The sequence below is a fragment of the Carcharodon carcharias genome, chromosome 1 (genome assembly GCF_017639515.1).
Source record: "Carcharodon carcharias isolate sCarCar2 chromosome 1, sCarCar2.pri, whole genome shotgun sequence".
In the NCBI taxonomy this organism is placed as follows: domain Eukaryota; kingdom Metazoa; phylum Chordata; class Chondrichthyes; order Lamniformes; family Lamnidae; genus Carcharodon; species Carcharodon carcharias.
In genome coordinates, this window is record NC_054467.1 from 208,880,171 (window position 1) to 208,904,108 (window position 23,938).

The following is a 23,938-nucleotide window of genomic DNA, read 5'->3' on the forward strand; positions in this document are numbered from 1 at the left end:
CCCCCCCCCCCCCCCCCCCCCCCCCCCGCCCCGAGCCATGTGCAAATTAACATAGGGCAAATAAGATTAAAGAGATGAATGCACAGCTTAACGACTAGTGTGGGAGAGGTGGGTTCTGGTTTGGCTACAGGAGAGCATAGATTGGGACCTGAAAATTGAAGGGTATGTGACATTTAGAAAGTTCAGGAATCTAGGAAAAGCTGGAGGGGTAGCTCTGTTATTTAAAGATGATATTAGCACAATACAGGGGGATGACCCAAGTACAGGAAACCAGGATACAGAAGCAGTTTGGGTAGAGATGAGAAATGATAAAATCAAGAAGTCAGTTGGAGTGGTGTACAGGCTACCTTACGGTAGTCATACGGTAGGACACAGGTTATCAAAGAAGAAATAATGGGTGCTTGTCAAAAGGGTACAGCAATTATCATGGGAGATTTTAATCTATATATAGACTGGAACAACCAGATGGGCAAAGGGAGCCTGGATGAGGAATTCATAGAATGTTTTTGTGATAGTTTGTTAGAACAGCATGTTCTGGCACCAAACAAAGAGCAGGCTATACTAGACCTAGTATTAACCAAGATAGGATTAATTAATGACCTCTAGTGAAGTTGGCTCTAGGTAGCAGTGATGGTAATATGAATGGATTTTACATTGTTAGAGGGAGAAGAGAGTGGGTCTAAGACTAATATTTTAAACTTAAATAAGGACAATTATGAGGGCATGAAAGCAGAACTAGTGAAAGTGAACTTGCAATTTAGTTTAAGGGCGTCATGAAGCTATTAATATATATAATATTTTGGAATTTTTTTTTATAAATAGAGGTCTAGTCTGTGTCTGTCTTAATTGGATTAAAGCCAGCTAGTCTGGATGCTTTGATGGGTATTAGTTTTGATATATAAAACAGATAGCGTGCATTTGCAATTTTTTGAATAGAGCATTCAAGAAGTGGGGTGAAAATTGACACCTTTCCAGCAGCTACCAAGCAATGTGTTTATATTACTAATAAAATTGGTACTATGAAAGGGGTTTCATTGTTAAAAGGTGAAGTTCAAGAGGCTGGTGAACAATGAGAATTTGAATTCAATCAGTGGTGCTAGGTATAACTTCTGCAGTTTTCAGGTGTGCAGAGCAGAGGCAATGTGAGATCAAAAGGTAGCTGTAAGCCTCCAACTGGCTCCACAGGAACCAAATTGCAAAGAATCTCATTTTGAATTTGTAAGGTGAAAATGCTTTGCCTAGTGTCTGGTTAAGACTATGGGTTGCTGTTGCCTTAAGGGAGATTAGTTTGGGAATTTGTTATAAGTTGTTAGTAATAATTTGAAGCCATGTGTATTTATTTTAACCTGTGTAAATTAACAAAATGTTTCATTAAGTTTAATGTAAAGCTTTGAGAACTGGTGGTCTGCTTCCTGAATTTAGAGTCGCATCTCAAACATAACACTTAAAATGATAGGTTATGACAATTGTTTAAAGTTTCTCTCTGGAATTTTTAAATAACTTTGCTTTACCAACTGCATCAGTCACAACAAAGTGATAGGTCAATAGAAATGCAGTAGTGGACATTTAAGGGGATATTTCAGAATGTGCAGAGTGGTTACAGTCCAACGAGAAAGAAAACTTCCAAGGGGAGGATCCAACATCCGTGGTTCACTAAAAAACTTTAAAGATAGTATCAAACTTACAGAAAAAGCATACAATTGTGCAAAGATGGTTGGCAGGTCAGAAGACTGGACAGAATATTAAAAAAGCAAAGAATGACTAAAATATTAATAAGAAGGAAAAAATATAAGTATGAGAGAAAGCTAGCTAGAAATATTAAGACAGATAGTAAGTGTTTGTACAGATATTTAAAAAATAAAAGAGCTAACAAAGTGAGTGTTGATCCGATAGAAAGTGAGTCTAGGGAATTAATAATAGAAAATAAGGAGATGACAGATTAATTGAACCAGTAGTTTGCATTGGTCTTCACTATGAAAGATACAAGTAACATCCCACAGATTGGGAGGGAGGAACTCAAGAAAATTACCATCACCAGGTAAGTAGTACTTAGCAGATCGTCAGAACAGCGGTTGACAAGTCCTCGGGTCCTGTTGGATTTCATCCTAGTGTCTTAAAAGGAGTGGCTAATGAGATTTATGCGCTGGATTTAATTTTCCAAAATTCCCTAAATTTGGGGAAGGTTCCATTAGACTGGAAAATAGTTGATTGTTTGTGGAAGGGGTGCCAATCACCCCCTTCACCACCACACTAGCAGCAGTGTGCATTATCTACAAGATGCACTACAGAAACTCACCAAGTCTTCTTCGGCAGCATCTTCTAAACCCATGAGCGCTACCATCCAGAAGCACAAGTGCAGCCATTCACCATCCTGACTTGGAAATACATCGCTGTTCCTTCTTCTGTCAGGGGGTTAGGAACTCCCTCCCTAACGGCACCATGGCTGCCCTTGTCCTTCCAGATGGTAGTGCTCATGGGTTTAGAAGATGCTGCCTATGGAGACTTGGTGCGTTTCTGTAGTGCATCTTGTAGATAGTACACACTGCTGCCACTGTTTGTTGGTGGTGGAGGGAGTGAATGTTTGTGTACCTATACCACACAGACTGCAGCACTTCAAGAATGCAGCTCACCACCACCTCCTCAAGGGCAATTAAGATGGGCAATAAATGCTGGCCTAGCCAGCGAAGCCCACATCCCATAAAATGAATTAAAAAGCTAATGTAGCTCCTCTATTCAAAAGGGGAGGGAGACAGATGGATAGCAGGAAACTATTGGCCAGTTAGCTTAACATTTGTCATAGGGAAAATGTTAAAAGCTATTGTTAAAGACGTTATAACTTGGCACTCAGGTGAATTCAGGATAATCAAGCAGAGTCAACATGGGTTTGCCCAAGGGAAATATTGGAATTCTTTAAAGAATATGTGCTGTGGATAAGGGAGAAGCAGGGGATGTAATGTACTTAGATTTTCAGAAGGCATTTGATAAGGTGCCACATTAAAGGTTATTGCAGAAAATAAAAGCTCATGGTGGAGCGGGTAGCATTTTGCAGGTCCGTATTAGGAGCACAATCCTCCATCCACATTTGAAAACTTCTCATTTTTGGATAGGACCCACTAGTTTCAGGTAAATCAATCAGCCAGCAACCAGCAACATTGGAATTAGTAAAAAAAAAGTTGGGCTCAACCAGTTATCATATTTTACAAGCCAAAATTGGAATTGGGGGAAGCATTATTATAGAAGGTATGGCACACAAGGTATCTTCCAGAAAACCTTCAGGAGGCTCCTTTATTAACTTAGTTTTGTGTTACTGAGGTATTTGTTGGTAAAATGATTCTTCCTTTTATGCACTACTGAAGGCACAAAGTTTGAAAAGTTTAACAATCATGGACAGTCTTGAAGACAGGTTATCAACTAAAAATAGTCCTGTATTACCTTTAGAAAATACATTAGGAGCTGGAGTGGCTCAGTGGGTTGGTCTCCCAGAAGGCCCCGGGTTCAAGTCACACGCCAGGATTTGTTGACTAAGAAAGAACCCAGCCACTAGTGCAGGAAAGCCAATGTCTGTTGTTGCCAGTCCTCAGCCTGGATAAATGGGGAGGATTAGTGGCAGCAAGGGAGTGAAACCATCTACCAAATCTAAACATGATGGAGTAATTAACCAGCATGGTGGCAACCCCATGTGTCCATAAGACCATAAGAGCAGAAATTAGGCCATTCGGCCCATCGAGTCTGCTCTGCCATTCAATCATTGCTGATAAGTTTCTCAACCTCATTCTCCCGCCTTCTCCCCGTAACCATTGATCCCCTTACCAATCAAGAACCTACCTAGCTCGGTCTTAAATACACTCAATGACCTGGCCTCCACAGCCTTCTGTGGCAATGAATTCCATAGATTCACCACGGTCTGGCTAAAGAAGTTTCTCCTTATCTCTGTTCTAAAAGGTCTTCCCTTTACTCTGAAGCTGAGGAATAAAGTCCTAACCTGTTTAATCTTTCCCTGTAACTCAACTCCTGAAGACCTGGCATCATCCTAGTAAATCTCCTCTGCACTCTTTCAATGTTACTGATATCCTTCCTGTAATTAAGTGACCAGAACTGCACACAATACTCCAAAGTTGGCCTCACCAATGTCTTATAAAACCTCACCAAAACATCCCAACTCCTATACACAATACTTTGATTTATGAAGGCCAGTATGCCAAAAGCTTTCTTTACAACCTTGTCTACCTGTGACGCCACTTTCATGGAACTATGTACCTGAACTCCCAGATCCCTTTGTTCCTCCGCTCTCCTCAGTGCCCTACCATTTACTGTGTATATCCTACCTTGGTTTGACCTTCCAAAATGCAGCACCTCACACTTTTCTGCATTTAAGTTCCATCTGCCATTTTCTGGCCCATTTTTCCAGTTGGTCCAGATCCCTCTGCAAGCTTTGAAAGCCTTCCTCGTTGTCCACAACGCCTCTAATCTTAGTGTCATCAGCAAACTTGCTGATCCAATTTACCAAATTAGCATCCAGATCATTGATATAGACAACAAACAACAATGGTCCCAGCACAGATCCCTGAGGCACACCACTAGTCACAGGCCTCCAGTCTGAGAAGCAATCATCCACTACCACTCTCTGTCTTCTCCCACACAGCCAATTTCGAATCCAGTTTACAACCTCTCCATGGATACCAAGTGTCTGAACCTCCTGAACTAACCTCCCATGTGGGACCTTGTAAAAGGCCTTATTAAAGTCCATGCAGACAACATCCACAGTCTTTCCTTCATCTACTTTCTTGGTAACCTCCTCGAAAAAGGTTTGTTAAACACGACCTACCACGTACAAAGTCATGCTGACTATCCTTAATCAGCCCTTGGCTGTTCAAATAATTGTATACCTGATCTCTCAGAACATCTTCCAATAATTTACCTACTACTGACGTCAGGCTCACTGGCCTGTAATTACCTGATTTACTTTTGGAGCCTTTTTTAAACAACGTAACAACATGAGCTACCCTCCAATCCTCTGGCACCTCACCCGTGGCTAAGGACATTTTAAATATTTCTGCCAGGGCCCCTGCAATTTCCACACTAGTCTCCCTCAAGGTCCGAGGGTTTATCATGTCAGGCCCGGGGGATTTATCTACCTTTATTCACTGTAAGGCAGCAAGCACCTCCTCCTCTTTAATCTCTATATGTTCCATGACACTATTGCTTGTCTCCCTTCCTTCCTTATACACTATGCCAGTTTCCTGAGTAAATACTGATGCAAAACAACTGTTTAAGATCTACCCCATCTTGTGAGGCTCCACACATAGACAACCACTCTGATCTTCAAGGGGACCAAATGTGTCCCTTAATATCCTTTTATTCTTAATATACTTGTAGAAATCCTTTGGGTTTACCTTCACATTACCTGCCAAAGCAACCTCATGTCTTCTTTGTGCGTTCCTGATTTCCTTCTTTAGTATTTTCTATACTCTACAAGTGCCTCATTTGCTCCTTGTTGCCTATACCTGCTACACACCTTTCTCTTCTTCTTAACCAGATCGCCAATATCCCTTGAGAACCAAGGTTCTCTATGCCTGTTAATTTTAATCCTGACAGGAACATGCAAACTCTGCACTCTCAAAATTTCACCTTTGAATGCCTTCCACTTACTGAACACATCCTTGCCAGAAAACAACTTATCCCAATCCACTCTTCCTAGATCGTTTCTCATTTCCACAAAATTGGCCTTTCTCCAATTTAGAATCTCAACTCGAGGACCAGACCTATCCTTATCCATAATTAGCTTAAAACTAATGACATTGTGGTCACTGGACCCAAAATGTTTGCCTACACGTACTTCTGTCACCTAACCTGTCTGGTTCCCTAATAGGAGATCAAGTATTGCATCCTCTCTCATTGGTATCTCTATATATTGATATATGTCAATATGTGGAAAGTTAAAATATCTGACTATCACAACTTGCTGTTTCTTACATCAGTCTGCTATCTTTCTACAGATTTGCTCCTCCAATTCTCTTTGACTGTTGAGTGGTCTATAATACAATCCTATTAGTGTGGTCACACCTTTCCTGTTCCTCAGCTCCACCCATATGGCCTCTGTAGACGAGTCCTCCGGGCTGTCCTGTCTACACGCAGCTGTAATATTTTCCCTGACTAGTAATGCCATTCCTCCCCCTTTCATCCCTCCCCCTCTATCATGTCCGAAACAATGGAACCCCGGAACATTGAGCTGCCAGTCCTGCCCCTCCTGCAACCAAGTCTCACTAATAGCAATAATGTCGTAATCCCACATGCCAATCCATGCCCTAAACTCATCTGCCTTCCCGACAATACTCCTTGCATTGAAATAGATGCATCTGAGAACATTTCTATCACTTACAAACCTTTGATGTCTGTCTATACATGCATTCCTCGCTTGACCTTTACCCTCCTCCACCTCACTATCTGCTCTAACACTCTGGTTCCCCTCCCCCTGCAAATCTAGTTTAAACCCTCTGGAGCAGCATTAGCAAACCTACCCGCAACCTACCCGGCCGCCATCCTGAGAAGGACCCCCTTTATCCCCACTCTCTGCCTCCTGCCAGACAGCCAATCTTGTATCCATGCTAGTACCTTGCCTCTAACACCATGAGCTCTTATCTCACTGAGCAGCCTCCTGTGTGGCACCTTGTCAAAGGCCTTCTGGAAGTCCAAGTAGATAACATTCATTGGCTCTCCTTTGTCTAACCTACTCGTTACCTCCTCAAAGAATTCTAACAGATTTGTCAGGCATGACCTCCCCTTGATGAAACCATGCTGACTTTGCCCTATTTTACCATGCACTTCCAAGTATTCTGAAATCTCATCCTTAATAATGGACTCTAAAATCTTACCAATGACCGAGGTCAGGCTAATTGGCCTGTAATTTCCCATCTTTTGCCTCACTCCCTTCTTAAACAGCGGGTTTACATTAGCGATTTTCCAGTCCTCTGGGACCCTCCCTGACTCGAGTGGTTCCTGAAAAATCACCACTAACGCCTCCACTATCTCTTCAGCTATCTCCTTCAGAACTCTAGGGTGTAATCCATCTTATCCACCTTGAGACCTTTCAGCTTTCCTCGCACCTTCTCCTTGGTAATGGCCACCATACTCACCTCTGCCCCCCGACTCTCTTGAACTTTGGGGATGTTACACGTGTCTTACACCATGAAGACTGACGCAAAGTACCTAATCAGTTCCTCCACCATTTCTTTGTTCCCCACTACTACTTCTCCAGCATCATTTTCCAGTGGCCCAATGTCCACTTTTGCCTCTCTCTTACCCTTTATATATCTAAAAAAACGCTTGCAATCTTCTTTTATATTACTGGCTAGTTTACCCTCATATTTAATCTTCTCCCTCCTTATTTCTTTTTTAGTTGTCCTCTGTTGGTCTTTGTAGGCTCCCCAATCCCCTGGTTTCCTACTGCTCTTCGCTGCATTGTATGCTTTCTCTTTAGCTTTTATGCTGTCCCTGACTTCCCTTGTCAGCCATGGTTGCCTCCTCTTCCCTTTAGTATGCTTCTCCTTCCTAGGGATGAATTTTTGCTGTGTCTCCCAAATTACTCCCAGAAACTCCTGCCATTGCTGTTCCATTGTCTTTCCTTCTAGGCTCATCTCCCAGTCGATTCAGGCCAGCTCCTCCCTCATGCCTCTGTAGTAGTCTTTATTCAACTGTAATACTGTTACATCTGATTCCAGTTTTTCCCTCTCAAATTGCAGGGTAAATTCGATCATATTATGGTCACTTCCTCCTATGGGTTCCTTCACCTTAAGCTCCCTTATCAAATCTGCCTCATTACACATCACTAAATCTAGAAGTACTTGTTCACTAGTGGGCTCCACCACAAGCTGCTCCAAAATGCCATCTCGTAGATTTTCCACAAATTCCTTTTCTTGGGATCCACTACCAAACTGATTTTCCCAGTCTACCTGCATATTGAAATCCCCAATTATCACTATAACCTTGCCTTTCTTATCTCCTGGTGTATCTTGTGCCCCACATCCTGACTACTGTTCGGAGGCCTGTACATAACTCCCATTATGGTTTTTCTACCTTTGTGGTTCCTCAACTCTACCCACACAGATTCTACATCATATGACCCTACATCATTTCTTGCTATCGATTTAATTTAATTTCTTACTAACAAAGCAACCCCACCACCTCTGCCAACCTGCCTATCTTTTCGATAGGATGTATATCCTTGGATATTTAGCTCCCAGTCCTGATCCCCTTGTAGCCATGTCTCCGTGATGTCCACCACATCATACCTGCCAATTTCAATCTGCGCCACAAGCTCATTTACCTTATTTCGTATACTGCGTGCATTCAGATACAACACCTTCAGTCCTGTATTTCCCGTCCCCTTTCTCATTGTTGTCCCTTTATCTGATGTGCTTGAAGTTTCTAGCCCTTTCCAAACACTCTATCCTATTTTGTGTTCTGGAGACTTTAATAGCCTCTCCTGGGCTCTCCTTTCTTTTCAGTTTTTTCATAATTTTCCATGAAGTTGAATCCACACCCCCACACGCTAACCTGCTGCTTTGTTTCCCATTAGTCATACTTCTTGGAGTTTTACCCTTCTCTTCCCCCCCACTTTCTAGCTTAAAGTCCTGTTGTCATGGGAAAAGAGGAAGGATTGCCTTTAGAAAATACATTCCTCCTTACTATTTTCCCACAATATCTGGGCAACTAAAATCCTCATGATCACTATTCTAATAGCTCCTAATAGAGTTATGACAACACTGTAGGAGCCATTTGGCCCACTGAATCCATCCCAGCTCTCTGCAGAGCAGTCCAGTCAGTCCTGTAGCCATGCAAGTCAATTTCCCTCAAGTGCCTTTTGAAATATTTAATTTATGAATATATTTCCATATATTTCTTCCCTCTGTAACATCCACAAGCCCTGCAACCCTCTAAGATCTCTGTGTTCCTATAATTCTGGACTCTTGTACTTCTCTAGTTTTCATTGTTCCTTCATTGGTAGTCATAAAGACAACTCTCTTTGGCCAAGTACATGTCCCATTTTCCTTCATTTAGTGCGATCAAATTTTGTTTGATAGTCACTCATGTAAATCATATTGAGATGTTTATGCTATGTAAATGCAAGTTGTTGTTCTGGTTAAGTAATTGGCAAAAGAACGAGGGGAGAATTAAAAAGGAAAAAAGTTGTACAATTTTGGAGAAAGAGCAGGGGACTACGACTAATCAGATAGAGCCAGCAGAACTGAAAAGCCCCTTTCTGTGCTGTATTACTTTATGATTCTAGGGTTATTACAATGAATACAGAATCAGAATAATCACAGGAGGCCATTTGTTACATTGTGTTTGTGCTGGATGAAGAAAAATTTGATGTTGGATATTACCAAATACACCTGCAGTTAGGAAAGGATCAGAATAATTCCTGTAATTAGAATGATGGTATAGAGATAAGAGTTTCTCTACATCTTGAAACATAAATACATAAACTTACCTGGGTAAAATATTTCACTTTTAGTTGTCCCTTCTTTCCACTGTTGAAAAGTTCCTGAGATAATAGTGTCGGACACTTCAGCCCAGTATCGACCTGGAATTTCATGTAAAAAATTATAAACATTTGCTATCCATGTGTAAGAAAAACTGTGGAGGCAATAAGCTGTAGTTTTACAGCAGTCTCATCTCTATTTCAAATGCGAAAAACATGAAATCTTGTACAAGACAACAAATATATTAAAGTCCTGAGAACTAATCAACAGCACAAAAACAATTGCAAATCTTAAGTTTTCTTCATATCCTCGTTGCCATAATCAGAAAGATAATGGAGAGGAACTAGCTGGTTGTATAATATGGCAGAATGGTAAACATTTTGCAAATAAAATAATTCTCCTTGAACTAGGCGATAGTCCTGAAAATTGAGTGCCTACTCCTCTAGCTTTGTGTGTGCAAAGGTAAAGAGAAAATTCATCTAAACAGAGAACTGGGATTGACACTAAGATAAAAAGCAAAATACGACAGATGCTGGAAATCTGAATGAAAACAGAAAATGCTGGAAAAACTCATCTGACAGCATCTGTGGAGAGAGAAACATTAACTCTGTTTCTCTCTCCACAGATGCTGTCAGACCTGCTGAGTTTTTCCAGCATTTTCTGTTTTTAATTGGGATTGATAGTTGTGTAATAGGCTTCAGCAAGTAATACTCCTCTTCATATTTCCAAATACCAGACCAAGGGTCCATTAAATCGAAAATACATGTTTTTCTGAGCTTGCCTTTACTTAATAATTCATATCTGTGTGCTTACCCCTTTTCTTCAGATGAAATCTAAAATATCCAACAGGAAAGTGCCTCACACAGTGGTTATCAGAGGGTGATTGGAATCTGAAACCAGATCTTTGAAGGCAAGTGTATTCAGGCCAATTTGCAGGGAAGTACTTTGGGACATTTCACTATGTTAAAGGTGCTGTATAAAAGGCAAATTATTGTTGCTGAGATGGTCATGGATTTGAAAAGTATATTCTCGAACTCTCTCTAGAGAGAGAAACCCCTCTAAACTGTAAGGGGTTCAGAGATGGGGGAAGGTGGTTTGGTAGCACAGAGGCTACCAAAGTGTTTTGTGAGGAGTTATGATGGTAGTTTATCATGAGGGAGACAGTCCCCAAGAGGCGGCATTAATTTACAATAGCAGCTAATATATGACAGAAATGAAAGTTGTGTGGTCAGTGTGAATAAGGCCAAGGGAGCAGAAGCTAGACTTATGGATAAGTTTGCATGAGCTCAGATGCAGGAATGGTAAAGAGCTGAGGGAGCTGAGCTGACTGGATAGTCTCCAAATTGGTGACAAAGGCAGCTATGAGCACCTTGCACTTGTTAGAGATGATGGTAGAAAGTGACTGATGGAAGGGCTTTAAGGTAAGATTTGATAGTGGAGAAAAGAAGCCAGAGGTTACCTTTGCTCTCTGGGATGATTCTTGACTGGTGGGTGATATTGGAAGGAAAGCAAGGGGCAGGACCAATTTAAAACAAAATGATGGTATGTGGGTAGCTGTGTGGCTCAAGGATGCATCCTGAAAATTCTGCTCCCTTCATTAATAATTTGGACACAGGCACAAGAGACTGCAGAAGAAAATACAACTTAGCAGGATAAGGAGATCAACGCAGCGGCATTAAATGCAGAGAACTGAGAAGTGTGGTGAACAAGAAAATTTAAGATATAAATACATGAATTTATATTGCACCTTTAATGTAAATGCTCCAAGAAAGGGTTTTAATAATAGCCATGCAGACATTTAATGAGGATTTTTAGTAGATGGAATGCTTTATCAGAAGAATGAAGGAGAGATTTCATTTAAAATAACAATATTTAGAAAGAAAGGAAGAAGAGAAAGGGGAAGAAAAAGGATTAGAGTAGGCAACTCCAATTAAATAGCTAGCACCTAAATAAGCACAATGGCCTTCTGTGCTGCAACTTTAACAATTCTGGTTCATTGCCTTATACCTTCATTTGTTTGACAATTTGTTCCCCCAGATGCCATGCCACTTGTGGTGATGTGACTTTACAGACATCCTCCGGCATCTTGCTCAAGGGTTCACTATTCACATACAACTCTAGAAACAGGGCATCATTTGATTGTGGGGCTACCACAACTAAACCCAATCAGTTTTTTGTGCAATATCCAAAGATGTACTTCCACCAAGTGTGCCTGGACAGCAATAAGGAATAGGAATCATGTTGGCTGTTTTCCCCTCTCCCTACTCCAGGAGAACCAAGGCCAATTGAAGCACCCCAACTATGTTGAGCAAGATCACCTAATTAAACACAAATGGAAGACCTTCCTCTGTCTAACTCATCTGCTCACCATCTTAACCAGATGTGCCCCTGGAACTTTAAAATCAGTTTTTAATGCGTTTGGACCTTGACAGGAATAGAATATCTATAACTTCTGTATTCCCAGTGTATCCACAGACCTATTTTATCTCTCTCATCTTTTATATCACTGCAGCCCAATAACCCTTTAGTTTGTTTTACTATTTTTAAAAAAAATTACAGGCAGAGATGCAACACTTTGTCTCAGAACTACAGTTTTTCTGACACTGATGGTGAGGAAAGAACATGACACAAGCAAGGGATAGACGATCCAGGAGCATCGTCAACATACAGAAGCCCCCGGGTCAAGACATGCCACATTTTTGTCTTGGCTTTCAGTCTTGATACGTTGAGGAATTTCCCATCAGATTGTGTGATTGGACTGAATAACACACCACTGGGAGTCAGCAAACTCAACTATCGTGATGACCACAACCTGTCTCTTGACAAACAGCTCAGCACATGTATTGGGAAGGCAGCCACCAACTTTGGCTGACTAATAAAACATGCAAACTTGATAGATGCTTATCTATAAGGCCTGCATCCTCAGCGCATTGCAGTTGACAACATTAGAGATCAGAAAGAGCAAGGGTCCCAACACTGACCCAAGGTGCTCCATTACAAAACTTTTTCAATCTGAAAAGCAACCATTTATCATTACTCTCTTTCCTGTCACAACTAACTTCTTATCAAAATACCAACTTTCCCTTTTATTCCATGAGCTGTTGTTCACAAGTTTGAGTGGCACTTTGACCTTTTGAAAATCCACATACACCACTTCAACAGCGTTTCCTTTCTCAACCTTCTCTGTTACCTCCTCAAAAAACGCAAGTTAGTTAAACATGATTTGCCCTTGAAGAATCCATGCTGGCTTTCCTTAGTGAGCCTGCACTTGTTTAAGTGAATATCGATTTTATGCCAATAGCTTCCAGAAGTTTCCCTACCTCTGAGGTCAAACTGACTGGCCTGTAGTTGCCAGCTTTATCCTTGCACCCCTTTTTGAACAAGGGTATAACATTCACAGTTCTCCAGTTCTCTGGCACCTCCAGTGTCTAAGGAAAACTGGAAGATTATCACTAGTGCCTCTGCAATTTCCACTCTAACTTCCCTCAGTACCCTTGTACTCATCTGGTCTTGGTACCGTATCTATTTTAAGAGAGCCTTTCCAACACCTGCTTCCTCTTGATTATAAGTTCTTCTAGCAATCCTCTCTCATCTCAGCTTGGGTAGCAAGTTCTTCCTTTGTAAAGACAGATGTAGAGTGTTCATTCAACACCTCCACTATTTCTCCAGCCTCCACATGCAAGTCCCCTTTTTTGTCCCTATTCTTTCTTTTACCATCCTTTTATTATCTACATGCTTATAGAAGACCTTGGGATTCTCTTTTACGTTTGCTGCCAGCCGCTTTTCGTGCACTCTCTTTGCTTTTATTAATTTCTTGACTTCCCCTCTGGTCTTCCTTTATTCAGCCTGAATCTCCATTGTATTTTCTAACTGACATCTGCTGTAGGCACACTTCTTCCTTTTCATCTTTACCTCTATCTCTCTCGTCATCCAGGGTGCTCTGGATTTATTTGCCCTACCTTTCCCCTTCAGAGGGATATACGCTGACATTGCCGGCGATACTTTTTCTTTGAATGTGGCCCATTGCTCGGCCACTGTCTTTTCTGCCAACATTTGATTCAAACTCACTCGGCTCAGATGCATTCTCATCCCATCAAAGCTGGCTTTCCCCCAATTAATTATCCCTGCTCTGGATTGTTCTCTGTCCTTTTCCATGATTAACCTAAACCTTATGATACAATGGTCACTGTCCCCTAGAGGCTTTCCCACTGATATTTGATCCACTTGGGCCAATTCATTTCCCCAGAACCAGGTCCAAAAGTGTATGTTCTCACCTTGGGACTGGAAACATACTGCTGCAGAAAATTATATTGAACACATTCCAGGAACTCTCATCTCTCTTGTCTTTTTGTGCTATTCCTAACCCAGTCTTTATTTGGATAATTGAAGTCCCTCATTATGATCATTCATACTCATGTCTTGTTCAGCCATCAAAAGAGGCGTAGATGATCTCATTGGACTTCACCAAATTCTGAGACTGCATTCCCATCATCTCTCACAGATGGAAGGATGTCAATCACTATTTTTAATACAAGTTAATTTCCCTGTATAATAAAATTCTCAAACTAGAAACCTAATACTGGAATTGTCTTAAAAAAAATCCTCATATAATGCTACAGAGTAACAATTATACTGTACCTGAATGTCCCCCAGTGTCCACTGCTGTTCCAAACAGCAACACATATTCTGTTAAGGATGCATGCAAAAGGCACATGGAACCCATCCAGCCTCCAGCGTTCACAAAGATCCATTGCAGGTCCTCATCTGGAAGTATGTGACCAGGGTACTTTTTCCTCAATTCAACCACAACTTTAGTGAATGCTTGCTCGTGATTAAGACCTGCAATATAGCACCAGTTTATATTACTGTGATTCAAAATATCAACTAGTTTCAATAAGTATCTTTCATTAAAACAATTCTCACTTCCAGTGATTCATTGCCCAATTTTGCAAAAAGATGTTAGGCTTTGTTTATTTCTGTCACGTACACAGTACCTTAGGTTACTATAAAAAAATGAACATGACTCAACGTGGATGCCTGTAGGTGATACAACACATTGCGGATAAGCAAATTATGTGCTGCATAAATGTTCCCACTGCTCATTATTCAAATTTTTATTACTTGCTCTAGGCACACAACCAGAGATCAATAACTGCTCGGTGAAGTGCCTTTCTGGAATGAAGCTAGATTGTTGTAACTTTTTATATTTTCATGGCGTGGTGTAGTTAACTGCTGCTAAGTGGCGATTGTTAGGCTGTCGATGTGGTCTGGCATGGAAATATACAGATTATCACTGGACTGAAAAACTAAAGACAACTTGATTGGAGAAGGCACAATAGAGGTAATTTTGAGAAAAAATGGCCTTTGATAAAATGCAGGGCCACTCAGCTCCTCATCTCATTATAGCCTTGAGGCAAACATGGACAAAAAAGTTGAACTCCAGAGGAGAGGTGAGAGTGACTGCTCTTGACATCAAGGCAGCATTTGACTATGTGTGGCATCAAGGAGCCCTAACAAAACTAGAGTTAACAGGAATCAGGAGGAGAAGTCTCTGCTGGTTGGAGTCATAACTACCACAAAAGGAAGATGGTTATGGCTGTTAGAGGTCAATCAAGTCAGTCCCAGGGCATCGCTGCAGAAGTCCCTCAGGGCAGTGCCCTAGGTCTAACCATCTTAATCAATGACCTTCTCTCCATTAAAAGATCAGAATTGGGTATGTTCGTTGATGCTTGCACAATGTTCAACACCATTCGCGACGCCTCAGATACTGAGGCAGTTTGTGTCCATATGTAGCAAGATCTGGACAATATTTCCTGTATTTTGGGCAACAAATGCTGGCCTAGCCAGTGAAGCCCACATCCTGTGAATGAATAAAAAAAAATTAGACTTGGGCTGATAAGTGGCAAGTAACATTCACACCACACACGTACCAGGCAATGACCATCTCTAACAAGAGAGAATCCAATCATCTTCCCTAGACATTCAATGGCATTACCATCGCTGAATCCCCCACTATCAACATTCTGGTGGTTACCATTGACAGAAACTGAATGGGACTAGCCATATAAATACTGTGGCTACAAGAGCAGATCAGAGGCTGGGAATTTTGTGACAAGAACCTTATGTCCTGGCTCCCCGAAGTAGTCCACCATCCACAAGCACAAGTCAGGAGTGTAAGTGCTCTGCACTTGCCTGGATGAGTGCAGCTCCCACAACACTCAAGAAGCTTGACACCATCCAGGACAAAGCAGCCTGCTTGATTTGCAGCCCATACAACACCAATGCACAGTGGCAGCAGTGTTCCATCTAAAAGGTGCATTGCAGCAATTCACCAAGACTCCTTCGACAACATCTTCCAAATTTGCGACTTCTTCCATCCAGAAGGACAAGGGTAGCAGATGTATGGGAACACCACCACCTTCAAGTTCCCCTCCAAGCCACACACCATCCTGACTTAGAACTATATTGCTATTCCTTCACTGTCGCTGGGTCAAAATCCTGGAATTTCCTACCAAACAGTACTGTGGGTGCACCTACACCACATGGACTGCAGCGGTTCAAGACGGCAACTCACCACCACCTTGAGGGCAATAAATACTGGCTGAGCCAGTGACACCCACATCCCATGAAAGAATTTTAAAAATCATTAAAATTTATATGTCCCTCAAACTGTTAGATGCACATGCTTCAGCGATTCACAAGTACTTTCCAAAGGTAGCAATGACTTTTATCTCTACTAAATACAGGAGAAGCATTGCTCACCATTATGTACTCAAGAAAATTGGTACTTAAGAACATTAAACATACTATGAAGCTAAATAGAGTAGTCAATCTAACCAACTGCTGATTGACTGTTTAAAATGTTGAACACACCTTAAGAGATTTAATTCATGGACAATAAGTGTGCATCTTTGGTCAAAAGTAAATAATCAACACTGCTCAATTGTTTTATTATTGCAGTTCTGAAGCCCCACAGAGCCTTTGCAAAGCAGGATGGCATTAAACAAAAATATGATTTGCAGAAAATCACAGCCAAAAATAGGACAGACAATAAGGCAGAAGTTTACATTCTTTGATATTGGATTTCCAGTATAAAGTCAATCTGCAGTTCAGTCATGATTAAATGAATTAACAGTGAGAAGAAAAAAAAAGTTGAACACTAATTTGTGCACTGATAATTTCCAATCTAAATATTTGTGCAAAACTGTCATTTGCTATTCAACATTACTTGTGCATTTTCTTTTAATTGGAATTGAACATTGAAATAATATAGACAATTTCCAATCATTTGATATTTGCTCTCAATACAGAAACTGCATCAGCCATAAAGAAAACCTCAGACACCACAAATAAAACAGACGTTAGTTAAACTCTCTCTATTTCCTAAGTTATATTGTATTTGTGGGTGTTAGGAATGAGTTATGGCTTTAAAGTTTAAGTGTTGTTTGTACTTCTGTATCTCTGTGTTAAGAAAGGTCAAATTTGAGTTTTAGTTTCACTTTAAAAAGGTGCTTGCATTTCTAATGAGAGTTTACAACTATTGCAGCTAAGTTAAATAGACAAGAGTAGAAAAAAAAGTGCTGTTGTCTAGCAACAGGGGTTCAGAGAGGCAGGTCCCTCCCACAGACATACAGACAAAACGACAAAAATAGTTTTGAGTTCAGTTTTTTTTGAAGACAGCTGCCAGGCAGAAGCAGCCTAGAATGGGCAGTTAGCTAGTTCCAAGCTAAAGTTGCTTGAAAGTAGCTGCCAGAGAGAGAGTGGAGCAAAAGGGACAGATAGCCAGTCCCAAGCCAAAGAAAAGACACCAAAATCTAGGGGGGTGGAACAGGAGAAAGTCCCAAGCAGACCTTCTAGTCAAAGGAAGGACAGGAATCTGAAAAAGGTCCTGTTAAGTGAAGGTAAGAGTGAGGAGCAGAGAGATAGCTCCAAGATTTAAAGAGACAAAAGCTGCAGAAAGCATATTTAAAGTGAGAACAGTTTGCAAGAGGCAAGAAGGACCAAAGAGACAGCTGAAAGTCTGTAATTCTTTGCTAGGAGCATATGAAGCAGCGGCATACTGTTGACAGCCGAGTTGGTGAGCGAGTGCGTGGAAGACAGCTCAAATGTGTGTGGTGACACAGGTGAGAGGAGCATCAGAAGAAGAGTTTGAAACTCTGGAAGTGAACCCTTGTGGAAGGTGTGAGTGAAAACATCGTTTTGGGAGAAGATTCCAAAGCGAGCTCTTGGGGAGTTGAGATTGGAAACCCTTAAGTGAAAGATGGAGTTCAGTGAGACTGGTTGGTTCACGGTGTGACAAGTGTCTGAGGGGAGTTGATGACAGATTCATAGCATCTGGTTGAGGTGGTATCTGTCACTTGGTTCCAGAGTGTGGTGTGTCTGACCACTAGTCACCATAGGTTTACATGGACTGCATACTTACTGTGAATATTAAAGTATAAGATAGCTTTTGCAACTTGTGTTATCCTTACAAATCTGTAAAGGTATAGCTGTGGGTGAAGAAGTATTGTAACATCATTCATCTTTTCTTGTTTAAAAGATGCTTTTGTTAAAAGTTCATTAGCTGACTTCAGTGACTCTGATCAGTAGCCCCTCCCTACATATCTAAACAAACAAATAAAAGTTAGGATCTGTCAAGCTGGGTTCTGCCCTGGGATCAGATTTGTCCAGTGGTAACCTTATTGGGAATCATGACACAGATATAACATTGGCCATATCCCATGTCATAATTGAGAATGCTATCTGATTGGCATTTATTTATATTTTTCTATAAGAGCAAACAGAAAATGTGCAAGATCAATACAAGGGCTAAGCATGATGGAACAGGATCAAATGTTTGGTTCCAAGAGTAATGGAATGTTGGTGCTTTAGTGAATTATCAGTCTTCCCCTGCTGTCCTTTTGTGCTGTCCTTGGGAGATGCACAGAAGTGCCAAATACTTGGAAGCAGATCAACAGCATCAACTTAAATACAAAAATTAACTTGCATTTGTAAAGTGCCTTTAACTTAGGAAAACATCTTGAAGATGGGAGGCCAGCTAGGAGTGCATTGCAATAGACAAGTATAGGAGGTTAACAAAGACATGGATCTAGGTTTCAACAGCAGAGGAGGAAATAGAGGAGTCTTAGTGATAGAATGGATATGCAGTGGAAGCTCATCTCAGGGTCAAATAGGATGCCATGGTTGTGAACAGTCTGGTTTGAGCTCAGCCCAACATTTCCTTACCACCAACTCAAGCTTAACCATTTTGTATGAAACTTCAGTGGCCTGCCTGACTCAAAGTTTATCAAAACAACTTGCATTTATACAAATCGCGGGTCCTGATGGTCTTCAGCCTAGGGTCTTAAAAGAAGTGGATAGTGAGATAATTGATGTGTTGGTTTTAGCTTTCCAATATTCCCTGATTCACGGAAGGGTCCATTAGATTGGAAAATAAATAATGTAACTCCTTTATTCAAAAAGAGTAAGAAAGCAGGAAACTACAGGCCAGTTAGCTTAACATCTGTCATAGGGAAAATGTTAGAAGCTATTATTAAAAATGTTATGGCAGGGTGCTTAGAAAAATTCAAGGCAACCAGGCAGGGTCAGCATGCTTTTGTGAAAGGGAAATCATGATTAAACAATTCTTTGGAGTTAAACAATTCTTTGGAGTTTTTTTGAAGGAGTCGCATGTGCTGTAGATAAAGGGGAAGCAGTGGATGTACTATACTTAGATTTCCAGAAGACATTTGAAAAGGAACCACCCAAAGGGTTATTATGGAAGATAAAAGCTCATGGGTAACATATTGGCATGGATGGAAGATTGGCTAGCTAACAGGAAACAGAGAGTAGGCATAAATGGGTCTTTTTCTGGTTGGCATGGCGTAGTGAGCGCTGTGCCACAGGGATCAGTTGAGGTTGGGGCCTCAACTTTTTACAATTTATATAAATGACTTGGATGAAGGGACTAAAGATATGGCTGCTAAATTTGCTGATGAAACAAAGATAGGTAGGAAAGTAAGTTGTGAAGGCAACGTAAGCTACAAAGTGATGTGGATAAGTTGTGAGAGGGCAAAGATCTGGCAAATGGATTACAATTTGGGCAAATGTGAAACGGTTCATTTTGGCAGGAAGAATTAAAAAGAAGCATATTATCTAAATTGCAGAGCTCTAAGATGAAGGGGGATCTGGGTGTCCTAGTGTATGAATCACAAAAGTTTAGTATGCAGGTACAGCAATTAGGAAAGCTAACAGAATGTTATAATTTATTGCAAGGGGAATTGAATCCAAAAGTAGGGAGGTTACGCTTCAGTTGTACAGGACACTGGGGAGAGCACATCTGGAGTCCTGTGTACAGTACTGGTCTCCTTATTTAAGGACAGATGTAAATGCATTAGACACACTCAGAGAAGGCTTTCTAGACTAATACCAGAAAAGGGCAGGTTAGGCTTGTATCCACTGGAGTTTAGAAGAGTAAGAGGCGACTTGATTAAAACATTCAAGATCCTGAGGGGTCTTGACACGGTGGATGTGGAAAGGATATTTCCTCTTGTGGGAGAATCTAGTACTAGGGGTCACTGTTTGAAAATAAGGGATCGCCCATTTAAGGCATGAGGAGAAATTTTTTCTCTCAGAGGATAGTGAGTCTTTGGAACTCCCTTCTCAAAAGGCAGCGGAAGCAGAGTCTTTGTATATTTTTAAGGCTGAGGTAGATAGATTCTTGGTAAACAAGGGGGTGAAAGGTTATCAGGGGTAAATGGGAGGTTACAATCAGATCAGCCATAATATTTTTAAATGTTGGAGCAGGCTCGAGGAGCCAAGTGGCCTACTCCTGCTCCTAATTTATATGTATTACATCATGTGAGATAAAAACTGTCCTGGGAACATTTGCTTTTCCTTCAAGAAGTACCTTAGATAATTTATCTTAAAGGTGTTAGATAAACGTGTTGGGAATTGACACTTGACATAAACATAATTTCCATTACACTTAAGCACACCTACATTGCAGTAGGCGAATATTAAACTAGGGGTGCACTCACAGCTGCTCCACTTCACAGAGAGGAATTGGTTACAGTATAAATTCAGAACCAAGGACCAATTCCAATCCAGTGTAAAGGGCTGCTGCAGTTGCATTTATCATGCCCTGTAACACAAATGCAAAACAGTTTCACATCACAACAGTAAAACTGTGGTTTCAATCCAAAGTTACTTCTGGAGCCAGTCACATTTCACTCCTGTGTCATGCCTGATCCCAAATGCAGTCTTCAGATGCACTACCACCCAAAGGCCTTTGAAATCTACATTTAAAAAAAAATCACTTGAGAGATGGATATTGCTGGAAAAGCAAACCATTTATTATCATCCCTAATCTCCCTCAAGGGGGTAAGGTAAGCTGCCCTCTTGAACTACTGCAGTCTGTGTTGTGTAGGTACACGCAAAGTACTGTTAGGGAGGGAGTTTCAGGGTTCTAAGCCAGCAAAGAAAGAATAGGTGAGATAACTCCAAGTCAGGGTGGTGTGTGACTTGGAGAGGAACTTGCAGCTGTTCCCATGTGTCTTTTGCTTATTCATTCAAAGAATGTGGGCTTTGTAGGTTAGGTCAGCATTTATTGCCCATCCCCAATTGCCCTTGAGAAGGTAGTGCTGAACTGCCTTCTTGAACTGCTTCAGTTTATCTGGTGTAGGTACACAGAGTGCTGTTAGGGAGCTCTAGGATTTTGATCCAGCGCCAATGAAGGAACAGCAATATATTTCCAAGTCAGGATGGTGTCTGCTGCCCTTGTCTTCTAAGCTGAAAGAGTCAGCATTTAAGGTGATGGATAGGATACCAATCTGTTTATCATTTTGCCTTTTAAGTCAAGGGTGCACTACTTCTTGAATACTGCACTGAGTGCCAACCACTACTTAAGTCTCTTCAATGGGACTTGAACTCAATCTCAGGGACAACTGACAACGCTGGAGAAGTAGAAGTGGGAAACAAAGAAATGGTGGATGAACTGAACTGGTACTTTGGGTCAGTCTTCACGGTGGAAGACACAAGTAACATCCCCAAAGTTCAAGAGAGTCAGGGGGCAGAGGTGAGTATGGTGGCCATTACCAAGGAGAAGGTGCTAGGAGAACTAAAAGGTATGAAGGTAGATAAATCACCTGGGCCAGATGGATTACACCCTAGAGTGCTGAAGGAGATAGCAGAAGAGATAGTGGAGGCGTTGGTGGTGATCTTTCAGGGATCACTGGAGTCAGGGAGGGTCCCAGAGGACTGGAAAATCGCTAATTTAATCCCCCTGTTTAAGAAGGGAGTGAGGCAAAAGACAGGAAATTACAGGCCGATTAGCCTGACCTCGGTCGTTGGTAAGATTTTAGAGTCCGTTATTAAGGATGAGATTTCAGAATACTTGGAAGTGCATGATAAAATAGGGCAAAGTCAGCATGGTTTCATCAAGGGGAGGTCATGCCTGACAAATCTGTTAGAATTCTTTGAGGAGGTAACAAGTAGGTTAGACAAAGGAGAGCCAATGGATGTTATCTACTTGGACTTCCAGAAGGCCTTTGACAAGGTGCCGCACAGGAGACTGCTCAGTAAGATAAGAGCCCATGGTGTTCGAGGCAAGGTACTAGCATGGATAGCTGTCTGGCAGGAGCAGAGAGTGGAGATAAGGGGGTCCTTCTCAGGATGGCGGCTGGTGACTAGTGGAGTTCTGCAGGGGTCAGTGTTGGGACCACAACTTTTTACTTTATACGTTAATGATCTAGATGAAGGAACTGAGGACATCCTGGCTAAGTTTGCAGATGATACAAAGATAGGTGGAGGGACAGGTAGTATTGAGGAGGCGGGGAGGCTGCAGAAGGATTTGGACAGGTTAGGAGAATGGGCAAAGAAGTGGCAGATGGAATATAACGTGGGGAAGTGTGAGTTCATGCACTTTGGTAGGAAGAATAGACGCATAGACTATTTTCTAAATGGGGAGAGAATTCAGAAATCTGGAGTGCAAAGGGACTTGGGAGTCATAGTCCAGGATTCTCTTAAGGTTAACTTGCAGGTTGTGTCAGTAGTTGGGAAGGCAAATGCAATGTTGGCATTTATTTCGAGGGGACTAGAATATAAAAGCAGGGATGTGCTGCTGAGGCTTTATAAGGCTCTGGTCAGACCACATTTAGAATATTGTGAGCAATTTTGGGCCCCATATCTCAGGAAGGACGTGCTGGCCCTGGAGATGGTCCAGAGGAGGTTCATGAGAATGATCCCAGGTATGAAAGGCTTAACATATAAGGAACATTTGAGGACTCTGGGTCTATACTCGATGGAGTTTAGAAGGATGAGGGGGGATCTGATTGAAACTTAGAATACAGAAAGGCCTGGACGTGGGGAAGATGTTTCCATTAGTAGGAGAGACTAGGACCCGAGGGCACAGCCTCAGAGTAAAGGGAAGACCTTTTACAACAGAAATGAGGAGAAACTTCTTTAGCCAGAGAGTGGTGAATCTATGGAATTCATTGCCACAGAAGGCTTTGGAGGCCAGGTCATTGAGTGTATTTAAGCCCGAGATCGATAGGTTCTTGATTGGTAAGGGGATCAAAGGTTATGGGGAGAATGGGGTTGAAAAACTTAATAGCCATGATTGAATGGTGCAGACTCGATGGGCCAAATGGGCTAATTTCTGCTTCTATGTCTTATGGTCTTATGGACAACAAACGAGCCAAGGACCCCCTCGAGAGCAACATCTCTCACTCAGAAACTGAGCTCTTTGGTCCACATTAGAACCAAGGCTATGACAAGGTCTGGAGCCGAATGGCCCACCGGAACCAGAACTGAACACTGGTGCACAGGTTGTTGTTGAGTAAGCGCTAACTGATAGCACTGTCAATGATACCTTCTTTCACTCAGCTGATAATTGAAAGTAGATTGAAGTGGTCCTGCTTTTTGAAGAATAAATGCAGCCTGAACAGACAGAGAATGCGGTTTTCAATGCAGGCTCAGGTCTCTCCCTTACACACATGTATTGCCGGGTGCAGTCAGCAACTTTGTTATAACATACCTGAGTACTGCCTCGCCAGCCTGGCCAATTCTTCCTGATTGAACACGTGCTCTTTGCTGCTCAGCCACGCGCGGAATAACCAGAACCCAAGCCCAGCCAGGGTCACCAGGGCAACGGTGCGGCACAGCGCGAGCTTCATGGTCACCGGAGCTTGAGAGCGGGGCCGCTCGAACACCACCCCGGAGCCTGAGAACGGGGCCGCTCGGACACCACCCCGGAGCCTGAGACCGGGGCCGCTCGGACACCACGCCGGAGCCTGAGACCGGGGCCACTCGGACACCGCGCCGGAGCCTGAGAGCGGGGCCGCTTGGACACTGCACTGGCTCGAGTCCGTCAACAGACGATCCGATTCCACTCCTCACCTCGGACAGCGGCCGCCGCTTTTCTTTCACCCACCAGCCGAACCGCCTGCTTCTACAGCATAGTCTCACCCACTGGCAAC

General features: G+C 42.0%; 1 protein-coding gene across 1 annotated transcript in view; it reads right to left on the reverse strand.

The window, feature by feature from the left end:
• sigmar1 (sigma non-opioid intracellular receptor 1) overlaps positions 1-23,938 on the reverse strand; it is a 29,343-nt gene extending 5,405 nt beyond the window's left edge. The window contains exons 1-3 of the mRNA XM_041197621.1: positions 23,497-23,938; positions 14,121-14,321; positions 9,491-9,583 (exon numbers count right to left, since the gene is read on the reverse strand). Of these exons, the coding sequence (XP_041053555.1) occupies positions 9,491-9,583; positions 14,121-14,321; positions 23,497-23,635 (433 nt within the window). The 5' untranslated portion in view covers positions 23,636-23,938. The remainder of the gene's footprint in view (positions 1-9,490; positions 9,584-14,120; positions 14,322-23,496) is intronic.